At 37.9% G+C, this 11,473-nt stretch overlaps 1 protein-coding gene across 2 annotated transcripts; it reads right to left on the bottom strand.

Annotated features, from left to right (window-relative positions):
* Positions 1 to 435: 435 nt before the first annotated feature.
* Positions 436 to 9,941, bottom strand: LOC100496055 (pulmonary surfactant-associated protein D). Of its 2 annotated transcripts, none has more exons than XM_018096053.2 (6): positions 9,853 to 9,941; positions 9,507 to 9,688; positions 8,832 to 8,984; positions 5,780 to 5,824; positions 4,349 to 4,438; positions 436 to 1,012 (listed from the first exon to the last, which is right to left on the bottom strand). In XM_018096053.2, exons 2-6 carry the CDS (start codon positions 9,682 to 9,684, stop codon positions 633 to 635), a joined length of 846 nt encoding a protein of 281 aa, XP_017951542.1. In that variant the 5' UTR covers positions 9,685 to 9,688; positions 9,853 to 9,941; the 3' UTR covers positions 436 to 632. The 2 variants fall into 2 exon arrangements, with proteins under 2 accessions (XP_017951542.1, XP_017951541.1); XM_018096052.2 differs by having other exon boundaries at positions 9,791 to 9,876.
* Positions 9,942 to 11,473: the final 1,532 nt, after the last annotated feature.

Raw genomic sequence — 11,473 nt, 5'->3', positions numbered from 1 at the left:
ATGGTCTTTTTTCAACCTAGTTCAACTATGTAACTATATGTAAATCTAAAACACTAAAGTAGTATCAAAGTGATACCTTTACTGGCTAACTAAAATGATAATCACAGCAAGCTTTCAGAACAATTCAGTTCCTCTTAGTAAGCTGATGGTAAACTTCACTCCACAGGCAGATTCTCGGCTTGCAGATAAGCACAGGCCGAGAAACCATCCACACGCTTTATATATCTTATTGTTGTGCCTGCGCCAGGAGCCACTGGTTGGCAGGCACACAAAGCAGATTTTGGTGCGTTACTACTTGGGTATGCAACGTCCGCAGGCTGAGAATTTCCCCCATGTGGCACTAACCTTAAAGTGAGAGCTCAGCCGGTGTAAGAAGATGTTAAAAATTGAGAAAAAATGTGACAAAAAATGCTAACATGAACAAACTCGAGAATATTCTTAAGAACATGGGATATAATTTAATGTACTGTATGTAACAATTACAAATGATGCACTATAACACTGTAGTTAATGTAAATAAATGTTTTACAGTGGTTGGAAACATATTGATGAAGTTGTAAACATGCCTTATAACAAATATGTGTAATGTATTAAAACAGTTCAGGTTGCTGATATCATTAACATTTTCAGTGCTAGACAAATTCACAAACTGTTAGGCGTTTTGAATTACAGTTCATATCATTCCATATTCCATTTGTACGCAATTCTACGCAGTCCTCCACCCCATTGTCATTGTTGGGCTCACCAGGCTTCCAGTTAGAGAACACAATTTTTTCATTGTTTAGGTATTTAAAAGTACCTTCATTTTGTTTATCATCAATACCAAGTACCACTGGTTTATTGTACTGCAAAGATAAAATTGATATAGCTTTGTTTTCTGCATCATTCATTGGAGATGCCAGCTGTCCCTCAGCCTTGGTGCATGTTGCCTTAGCATCCTCGTATGTTGCCTCTTCACCATTGGTGACATACAGTTTTTCAGCAGCACTTGTTCCTTTTGAAAACACTAAGGCTAGGGAAAAAAACAAGAAAGAAAATAACATAAATGGTGTATAGCATAACAGCCCTGGCTATAAGTAAAGTCAATGGTAAAAAAAAAATCACTTATATACATTTTGATAAGGGCAAAAGGTCTTTCAAACCCCTGGGGCCATAATGGCTGAATGAAAAACCCAATTAATTCTATGTCTCAGCAGTTCGCTGTGCCCCTGAATGCCACGCTTCTTAATCCGGCACAAGATGTACTGCCCAGTTATTCCCTCAGGCAAAAGTGCACCATGAATGAGCACCAAAGACAACACTCTTGTTCCTCTTAGTGTTCTTACATTCTTCCCAGAAGAAAAGTAAATGACCCCTCATGTGTTTAAACTAAGGCAAGGAATGTATTGGCTGTAGGTTATTCACAAAATTGAGAGCTGAAGATGTTTCTTAGATATAAAAGAAATAAATGATTGCAGAAACAAAGTACGAATGCATTTTTTTGTATGACTGAAAGACAAATATGTCAAGATGTAAAATCTGGAATAAAACTGTTTAACATCCAGGTTTAGCAGTCATGTCTCTATAAACAGAGCTGTTGTGCTTTACAAATTCTATATGTGAGGTTACATAGTTACATAGTTACATAGTTACATAGGGTTGAAAAAAGACCTGTGTCCATCAAGTTCAACCCATCCAAGTAAACCCAGCACACCTAACCCACACCTACCAATCTATACACTCACATACATAAACTATAAATACAACCACTAGTACTAACTGTAGATATTAGTATCACAATAGCCTTGGATATTCTGATTGATCAAGAACTCATCCAGGCCCCTCTTAAAGGCATTAACAGAATCTGCCATTACCACATCACTAGGAAGGGCATTCCATAACCTCACTGCCCTCACCGTGAAAAACCACCTACGCTGCTTCAAATGGAAGCTCCGTTCCTCTAATCTAAAGGGGTGACCTCTGGTGCGTTGATTGTTTTTATGGGAAAAAAGAACATCCCCCAACTGCCTATAATCCCCTCTAATGTACTTGTACAGAGTAATCATGTCCCCTCGCAAGCACCTCTTTTCCAGAGAAAACAACCCCAACCTCGACAGTCTAACCTCATAGTTTAAATCTTCCATCCCCTTAACCAGTTTAGTTGCACGTCTCTGCACTCTCTCCAGCTCATTAATATCCTTCTTAAGGACAGGAGCCCAAAACTGCACTGCATACTCAAGGTGAGGCCTTACCAGGGACCTATAAAGGGGCAAAATTATGTTCTCATCCCTTGAGTCAATGCCCTTTTTTATACAAGACAGCACTTTATTTGCTTTAGTAGCCACAGAATGACACTGCCTGGAATTAGACAACTTGTTATCAACAAAAACCCCTAGATCCTTCTCCATTAAGGATACCCCCAACACACTACCATTCAGTAGATAGTTTGCGTTTATATTATTTCTACCAAAGTGCATAACTTTGCACTTATCAACATTGAACCTCATTTTCCAGTTTGCTGCCCAGTTATCTAATTTTGTCAAATCGCTCTGCAAAGCGGCAGCATCCTGCATGGAACTTATAGTTTTGCACAATTTAGTGTCATCAGCAAAAATAGAAACAATACTGTCTATGCCCACCTCCAGGTCATTAATAAACAAGTTAAACAGCAAAGGCCCAAGGACTGACCCCTGCGGTACTCCACTAACCACACTGGTCCAATTAGAAAATGTTCCATTTACAACCACTCTTTGTACTCTATCCTTCAGCCAGTTCTCTATCCAATTACAAATATTATGTTCTAGGCCAATATTCCTTAATTTGATCATTAACCTTCTGTGAGGTACTGTATCAAACGCTTTAGCAAAGTCCAAGTAGATGACATCAACTGCCATTCCAGCATCAAGGTTCCTACTCACCTCCTCATAAAAGGCAACTAAATTAGTCTGGCAAGATCTGTTACGCATAAAACCATGCTGGCACAAACTAATAGTATTGTGAACTGCAATGTATTCAAGTACCCTATCCCTTATTACCCCTTCCAAAAGTTTTCCTACTACTGATGTCAGACTAACAGGCCTATAGTTTTCAGGCTGAGAACGGGATCCCTTTTTAAATAACGGCACCACATTAGCAATCCGCCAGTCTCTTGGCACCATGCCAGACCTCAACGAATCCTGAAAAATTAAGTGAAGAGGTTTGGCAATCACAGCGCTCAGCTCATTTAATACCCTGGGATGAATCCCATCCGGCCCTGGACCTTTGTTTACCTTTACATGTTCAAGTCTCTTTTGAATTTCCTCCCGAGTGACCCATGCGTCAGTAGCTAAATTACTAGAACTGGGCATATTACAAGGGAAGCCTTCATTATCTGGCTCCTCAGATGTATAGACAGATGAAAAATAAGAGTTCAAAATTTCAGCTTTTTCCCCGTTTTCATCAACCAACGTACCCCCCCGTGATAATAAAGTTCCCACCCCTTCTTGCTTCATTTTTTTACTATTCACATAATTAAAAAATAATTTTGGATTCTTTTTACTCCTAGCAGCAATATCCCTTTCCATCTCTATTTTAGCTTGCCTGATAGTTTTTTTGCATGCTTTATTTGCTTCCTTGTACCTGATGAAAGTTTCTGCTGTCCCAGCTAACTTGAATGCCCTAAAAGCACGTTTTTTCTTACCAACCTCGACAATAACACTTTTATTCAGCCATAAAGGTTTTGCTTTGCGATGCCTCTCCTTGCTTACTAGGGGGATATACTGTTGCGTATACCTACAAAGCAATGTTTTAAAGATTTTCCATTTTCCTTCTGTGTCTAACCCCATGAAAAGCCTTTCCCAGTTGACACATTGCAGAGATGCCCTTATACTGGCAAAGTCTGCACGTCTAAAATTGAGTGTTTTAGTTACTCCCTTATAGTGCTGTCTCTGCAGCATTATCTCAAAGGAGACCATGTTGTGATCACTGTTCCCCAAATGCTCACCCAAACAAATGTTAGAGATAAGTTCATTATTATTAGAAATCACCAGGTCCAAAATAGCGTCATTCCTAGTGGGTTCTTGAACTGCCTGAAATAAAAAGTTGTCATTTAGCATATTTACAAACCTACTAGCTTTTTCTGACTTAGCCACCCCATTACTCCAGTCAATGTCCGGATAATTAAAGTCCCCCATAACAACAACTTGACCCAGTTTTGAAGCCTCCTCCATTTGCAACAATAGCTGGGCCTCATCCCCCTCATCTATACGGGGTGGTTTATAACATACACCAATGATCATTTTCTTTGTGACCTTCAGCCCTACTGAAATTTCTACCCAAGGTTAACTTGAAGATGCTTTTTCAGTGCCGCATGTTGCAGTGCAACACTAACCTTTCTTCTGCATGGCCATGTTAAGTTTCAGATGTCTGAGTTCGGCTTCCATATTATTCACCTTGGCCCGTAGGGTTTCTATGACAGAATCTGTAAGCAAAAAATGTTTCTGAGAGTCAAAGTATTTAAAAATGAAAGTATTAATGATATAGTTAATGCCATTTTGATGTATTACTTTGAACCAAGTAGTTAATGTTGTGTAAATGTTGTGTTAATGTGTAATCATACCCCGCCCCCCCCATTCCCATACTCTTTATCGCAGCACTTTATCTAAGTAGGCCAGCTGCTCAGCAGTAGAGACAATGTTGTTGTATTGAACCCATCTATCTCAGGGCTTCCTATCTTATTTGAATGTATTGCAGATGATGTGTATTATGCCTTTTGTAATGCGTTCATTATTTATATTACAATCTCAATCCCATCAGATAACTGTTTACCTCCACAGTAACTCAGAATTGGTTGCTCTACTAAACCTATTACATTTCTATGCAAGCCCCCATCTGTGTTCTGAGAAGTAAAATTAGGAGGAAATGTAATATATGGCAATATCAAGGAAAAACGCAATGCTGAAGAAAAATGTTGCAGTTTACAATCTTTCACCTGTTTTTTATTATTTTTTTTGCCCTATAATTTAAAAGGTACAAAATATTTACTAGATTATAATTCTAATTTCATTTGTTTAAACATTGCTTGTTTTTATTTTCCTGATAACGCCGCTTATTACATTTCCTTTTAATGTCTAATTATTTGTGATCATTTGGGCATCAATGTAAATTTCTGTGCTTAAAGGGACAGTTACACCAAAATATTAAAATGTATCAAAGTAATTAATGTATAGGGTACTGCTGCCCTAAAATGGTAAAAGTTATGTGTAGTCTTCAGAAACATAATTTATATAAACAGGCTGCTGTGTAGCCATGGGGGCAACTATTCAAATGAAAATACAGCTAAATGGTACAGATTACATAGCAGGCAACAGATAATCTTTGTAAAACACCATTGTATTCTAAAGAATACACAAAGCTGCCCCTGTGGCTACACAGCAGCTTACTGTATATATATATATATATATATATATAGTATCACAATAGTCTATTACAAGAATTGGGTCTATTAAAAGGGAATCCTTGATTAGCTGGCTTCTCAGTTGTGTAGACAGATGAAAAATAAGAGTTCAAAATGTCTGCGTTCTCCCTGTTCTCATCAACCAACTGACCCCCTGTGATAATAAGGGTCCCCCTTATTTTATACACTGTTTGGAACATCAGTCACCAAACAACACTTGCAGTTTCATAATTCTTCATAATTGTTTACATGATCCCCAAACAGAGCAACTGTTACTAGGTTGTAATAATAATAAACATCAGTAATATGCCTCAGTAATGAAAAACTATTTACAAGTTTATGTATAGACAGAGAATACGCAGTTACCTGAATAGCCTTTGTCTCCTTTTGGTCCAGGTACTCCCTGTGGGCCTACAAATATAAAAAATAACACGCATTTTGTCTCTGTTACTCATTTGAAAGAAAATAACCAAATATTTCCCAGACCATGTCATGTTTAGGATAATTTGATCTTTTTTTAAAAAAAATTCTGCTTTCCACATACACCACTTCCAGGGTAGCTCCTGTATATGACAATAACTGGGTGTGGAGTTTGTTATTGTACAGGTGAGATTGTCAGTCAAAATTATAGGATGAGCACCAGATAGTTTGAGTAGTTGTGTGCATTCCTATCTAATGACAACAGTACAGGTGATTTTTAACCTTTATGACAGCTTATAACTATCAATCAGGCCAAGGGACCCATTTATCAAACTGTGTAAAATGATTACATAGCAGAAGACTGTAGAAGATAGTAGAACATTGTTTATTGTCTAATGTTACATTTATTTTTCTTGCCATCTTTGCTTAAAAGCAAGTGTTACCGGTTCTTTAAAACTAAAAGTCACCAGTAAGTTATGTGAAACAAAACTGTTATGTATTCTGTTGAGTAACTAATCAGCGCCGGGCTGTCCCACAAAAAAATCTTTGTAGGGGCCGGGGACTCTCAAACGAAACCCTGCAACCTGGCCAGTGCATGTATTATAATTACAGATTTTATGATGAGAAAAGAAGATTAGAGATTGGAGAACCAATGGATTGTTTATCTTACCAAACCAGTTAACAATGGCCAACAAATGTAACAATAACACCAAACTAGAAAGGGAAGTTTGAGAACAAACTTCATGTTGTTTTGAAAAATGTGAATGAAATCTGATTGTCTGTTGCTGTTTCCATGCAGTTTTTGTAACCTTGGACCACAGTTATATAGTAAAAACCACTGTGCAAAGTTTGTGGACCCTGGTTTTAATAGTGTCTGAATGGCAGCAATTTCAATTTCCCCACTGAAAGTCAATGAGTGACATCTGATTGGCGGTTGATGGCTCCACCCGCTTTTTCTAACCTGGAACTGCAGTTACCCAGTGACTAACTGCAAAATTTAGGGACCCTAGGATTAATACTTAAAGAATGGCAGCAGTTTAAATTTAAACCAATGAAAGTCAATAGGTGAACTCTGATTAGTGATTGGTGAGCTGAAGTCACTCAGTGACTAACTGTGGGAAGTTTGGGCAACTGGGCATGAATAATTTGGATATTCCGTACCAGTTCCAAACAAACCCACGTGTGTGACTGCATAGTGGATACCTAAAATGGAGGTCATCAACATTGACTTTTGAAAAAAGCAGGGGTTAAGTCCTAACACTGAACCTCAGTTACCTGGTGACTAACTTTGCAAAGTTTGGGGACCATAGTAATAATATTTAAAGAATGGCAGCAGTTTAAATTTAAACTAATGAAAGTCTGTAGGTTAAATCTGATTGGCTGTTGTTGACTTCACCCACTTTTCTAAACTTGAAACGTTACCCATTGACAAACTGTACAAAGTTTGGGGACCCTAACATTAAACGTGAGAATGGCAGCAGTTAAAATTTCCCCTTGTGGCCCACTTTTTCTAACCTTGAATATGTATTCACCTGGGAACCCTGGCATTAAACTGCAAGAATGGCAGCAGGTTGAATTTTCCCATTGAAAGTCTATAGGTAAAATCTGATTGGCTGTTGGTGGCCCCGCCCACTTTTTCTAACCTGAAACCGATGGCTTTAGCCGATGACTAACTCTACAAAGTTTCGGGAACCTGCTGTTATTACTGGGAGAATGCCAGCAGGTTAAATTTCCTCCATTGAAAGTCAAAAGGTAAAATCGAATTGGCTGTTCGTAGCTCCGCCTACTTTTGGACATCCAACAAATATCATATTTTCATTCAGGCTGACCCCATGACAATGTGATTCAAGTTTGGTGAGTGTAGCCTCAAAGCTGTAAGATTTGCAGCAATTTGAAAAATCCCTGTCAAAGTCAATAGAAAAATTGGGGGGGGTTGCCACGAAAAGACGGGGGGTGGGATCACTTAGAAAAGCACAAACAACCTGCTCCACTATAGGGCGAAGAAGTGTGTAGAGTCTGTGCATTGTACTCCTAAAACTGTAGGAGGAGTAATGTTTAGAAAATGGGTGGGCATTAATGAGGCATTTGTAATAAAAGGCGAAAAGTTCTAAAAGCCTATAGTAACCAATTACTAAGTAGCATTTTCTGGTTACCTAGTTGCTATGAGTGACTGCATCTGGAAAACATCTGTATCTTTTATGTATTTTATATGGGCAATGTCTTTAAAAGCATTTCAAAAGTTAAACATTTTCCTGCCAATGATGTAGCTACTACGTTGTTGCCTGGGTAAATGACATATTGATACTGCCAATAATGTAGTACCTGAGATTTATTGATCCTACGTTTCAGTTCCATACTGGAACCTTTGTCTTTGCCTTCCCTGACAAAGGTTTCAGTAAGGAACTGAAACGTAGGATCAATAAATCTCACCACTTGCATCTGATAATGATTTTTAATTTTGGCTTTATTGAGAAAATCCTATGAGTGCTGTCATTTTCTGTCTTTGCTATATATACATATATATATATATATATATATATATATATATATATATATAAAATGTCAGTCTTGTTATACTATCAATAAATCACAGTTGTTTTCACAAGTCCTGTGCGAAGCAGCCCATTTCTTTCCTACTATATATATATATGTATATACATATATATATAGTAGGAAAGAAATGCCTCCGAAGCAAAGAGCAAATACTAAATATATATGCCTCTGAACCCGAATCACATTGATTAAGGACATGCACAAAATAGCAGCATGGTTGTCCCTTATCCAGCAGAACATTACTGAAGATCCCAAAAGCATGAATTAATAAGTGGGGGGAAAAAAGTAGGAGAATGAAAAGTTGCCAAATAAGAATTTACGGTGGCTTTTAAAAGTTAGGAGTAGGTCTTTATATGGAGTGCATGGCGGTTAGACTATTTTGAAAGCATATTAATATGGAGTGATCCAAGGCTATAGATACTCTAAATAGAGAATACACAGTTACCTGAATTTCCTCTGTCTCCTTTTAGCCCTGGCATTCCTTGAATCCCATTTTCTCCCTTGTCTCCTTGGTTTCCTTTAGGCCCTACTTTTCCAGGAGGCCCAGTGTTGCCTCGTAAACCTGGGGTTCCCGGAACGCCCGGTAATCCTTGTGATCCTGCAAATGTAAACCACAAAATCACTTGTCTCTGTCTTAATTTGAACCAACAACAACCAGACAATAAATAACATTTATTAAATGGGAATATCCCAAACCTAGATAGTAAGCTAGTAACCTGTGTGCAAGGGTTCCACATTGCCACTTCATTTTGAAAAATCAATTTATATTTTTGGTTTGGATCCCATTTGAGTACTGCAAGTCCCTGGATGCAAATGCTCTGTAACCTAGCACCCCAAGACACTTGTTTGTTCCATGATTGTGTTTTCATGTAAAAATTAACTGACCTAAAAATGTTTTTTCTTTCCTAACATAAAATGCACAAAGAACAATTATCTGAAGGCCATTGAACCAGACACTTTGAATGATAAACATACAGATGGTTAAGTCTAAAATACAGTCGCTCTAAACTTTATAGGTAAGTATACAAAAGCTGACAGTAAAACATTGCACCAATAATTATTCATATTTTTGAAACTACAATATGAAATAGACCTTAGCAAACAGTGGCCATCTCCCCACCTGGATCGCCTTTAGCTCCACTGGCACCATCTCTACCGTCTCTTCCATTCAAACCTGGAAGCCCTTGTACCACAGAACACATGGCTGGAGTTTCAGAGCCAACCCTGGAGAGCAGAGCCAGGAGTAAGGCAGTGATGACAGCAATAATCTGTAGGCAGTACCTCATCTCTGATTTCATTACTCTAGGAAGAAAAGCAGCAGTTTTATGTAATTAGTTCTTGTACCCATGACATTTTATAATACATTGTACTTTATGAACATTGGAAAAACATTTCCAGTATTACCTTTGTCAGATCCCTGTAGAAAATGCATTCAGTACATGGTTGCTAGGAAGGACAAACCTTACCTTTTAATCCAGCATATTCCGTCCCAAAATAATAATTTCACAACCCTTACCCATACTAAAACAAAAAACAAAAAAAAAAAAACTATAGATAAGCTATCTCTTAAACTGGAAGATACTGACTGTTTTCTGTTTTCATGATGAACTTAGTTCAGTAAAGGTCAGTGTCAGGCCATTTGCAACAAGATACACAATATTGTGAAACTGTGTTTTGTGGAGTGTGTTTTACTTCATTTACTTTCATTTCATTTTGTAGCAAGGAAAATAACTAGACATTCATATAATATATGATAGTAATGGCACTGTAAATGTTACATTTAAAACATGTTTTCCTTCGAAATATGGAATAGTTTATTTAAAAGATATATAGAACGGAGGAAGGGAGGAAAAATCAACTGATGCTGGCTACAGTTTGGGAAAAAAACCTTCCATCCTGATTCCAAAAGGGCAATAGGACGAGTCCTTAGATTGGTTTTATACTAAGAAGCAGATTTATTAAAGTTCAAGAAGCATTATTGATTCTTCTTATCTAATTTCACTATTGAAAATCTTCTAGTACCAGGTGTGCACATAAAACCCCCATTATCTCTGGATTGTTTATATTTATACATAGTGGTCATATCTCCAATGAAAAAAGTTTCAACTTGGCCAGCCTTTTGTTGTGATCTTCTATGTGCTTTATCAGCTAGGAGATGGAATTTATATGTTCTCCCCTTGTTTGTGTGGGTTTCATATGGGTACTCCAGTTTTCTCCCACTTTTTTCAAACATTTAAATACATACATACTGCCACTGTTTTTCTGCTGCTAGAAGGCCCCTTTTTACTGCTTCCCAAAGCTACTGAGTTTAGCAGGAAAAGTGGGGAAGTGCACTATGTGTGCTATGTGTGACACTAGCCTTATAGCTTTATAGTCATAAAGGAGAAAGAAAGTTAAAAACTAAGTAAGCTTTATCAGAAAGGTCTATGTAAATTCAGCCATAAGCACTTACAAGAACGCTGCACTGACTTCTCTGTCAAAAGATTACTTGCGTCTGTAATTCTTGTGCCAGAGTCATGCAGCTCTCTGCTTTCTCCCCTCTCCTGCCCCCCCCCCCTCAAGAATGCTAAGAACTCACTCCCCCCCTTAGGAATGTGGATCTGAGCCAATCAGCAGGAAGCTGACTGATAGTCTTACAAACTGAACATGTACACTTGGTCTCGGTGCAGGAGTGAGGCATTATGGGAACTTTCTTCACAGAGCTCAGCGTTTTTTCTTCCTGTTTGGCTTCTGATCATCTGAACAGGTGAAATATTGGGAGATGTAAGGAAACTATTGAGACAACTGAAGGTATGCCTGCAGCTTGAGAGTAACTCTTTATTAGCCTTTCCTTCTCCTTTAAAGCTATAGCAGAGATGCATGCCTGGGAATTACAGTGGAGGAAATTGCTAAGTAGTACATGGAAGGTACTGCAAAGTCTGTCTGAAAACGACTACTTCTTGATAGATTTCAGTTAATAAGGGAGAAAAAAAATCTTAGACTTGCTGGCCAATCTACAAATTACGACTTCTACTGTGATTGAAGGAGATTTTTTAAGCAGCAGATACGGATTCCTAAAAATAACATCCCTGAAAATTTGCAGAGGAA

This window comes from Xenopus tropicalis, chromosome 7 (assembly GCF_000004195.4).
Source record: "Xenopus tropicalis strain Nigerian chromosome 7, UCB_Xtro_10.0, whole genome shotgun sequence".
Classification (NCBI taxonomy): Eukaryota; Metazoa; Chordata; class Amphibia; order Anura; family Pipidae; genus Xenopus; species Xenopus tropicalis.
This window is presented reverse-complemented; position numbering and strand designations above follow the sequence as displayed.

Excerpts from the sequence above, each read along its gene's own strand:
- LOC100496055 (XM_018096053.2), bottom strand. The coding sequence starts at position 9,684 with ATGAAATCAGAGATGAGGTACTGCCTACAGATTATTGCTGTCATCACT. Across the intron at positions 4,439-5,779 it reads AGGAGACAAAGGCTATTCAG|ATTCTGTCATAGAAACCCTA; the intron begins GTAACTGCGTAT and ends TTTTGCTTACAG. Across the intron at positions 1,013-4,348 it reads CATGGCCATGCAGAAGAAAG|CCTTAGTGTTTTCAAAAGGA; the intron begins GTTAGTGTTGCA and ends TTTTTTCCCTAG.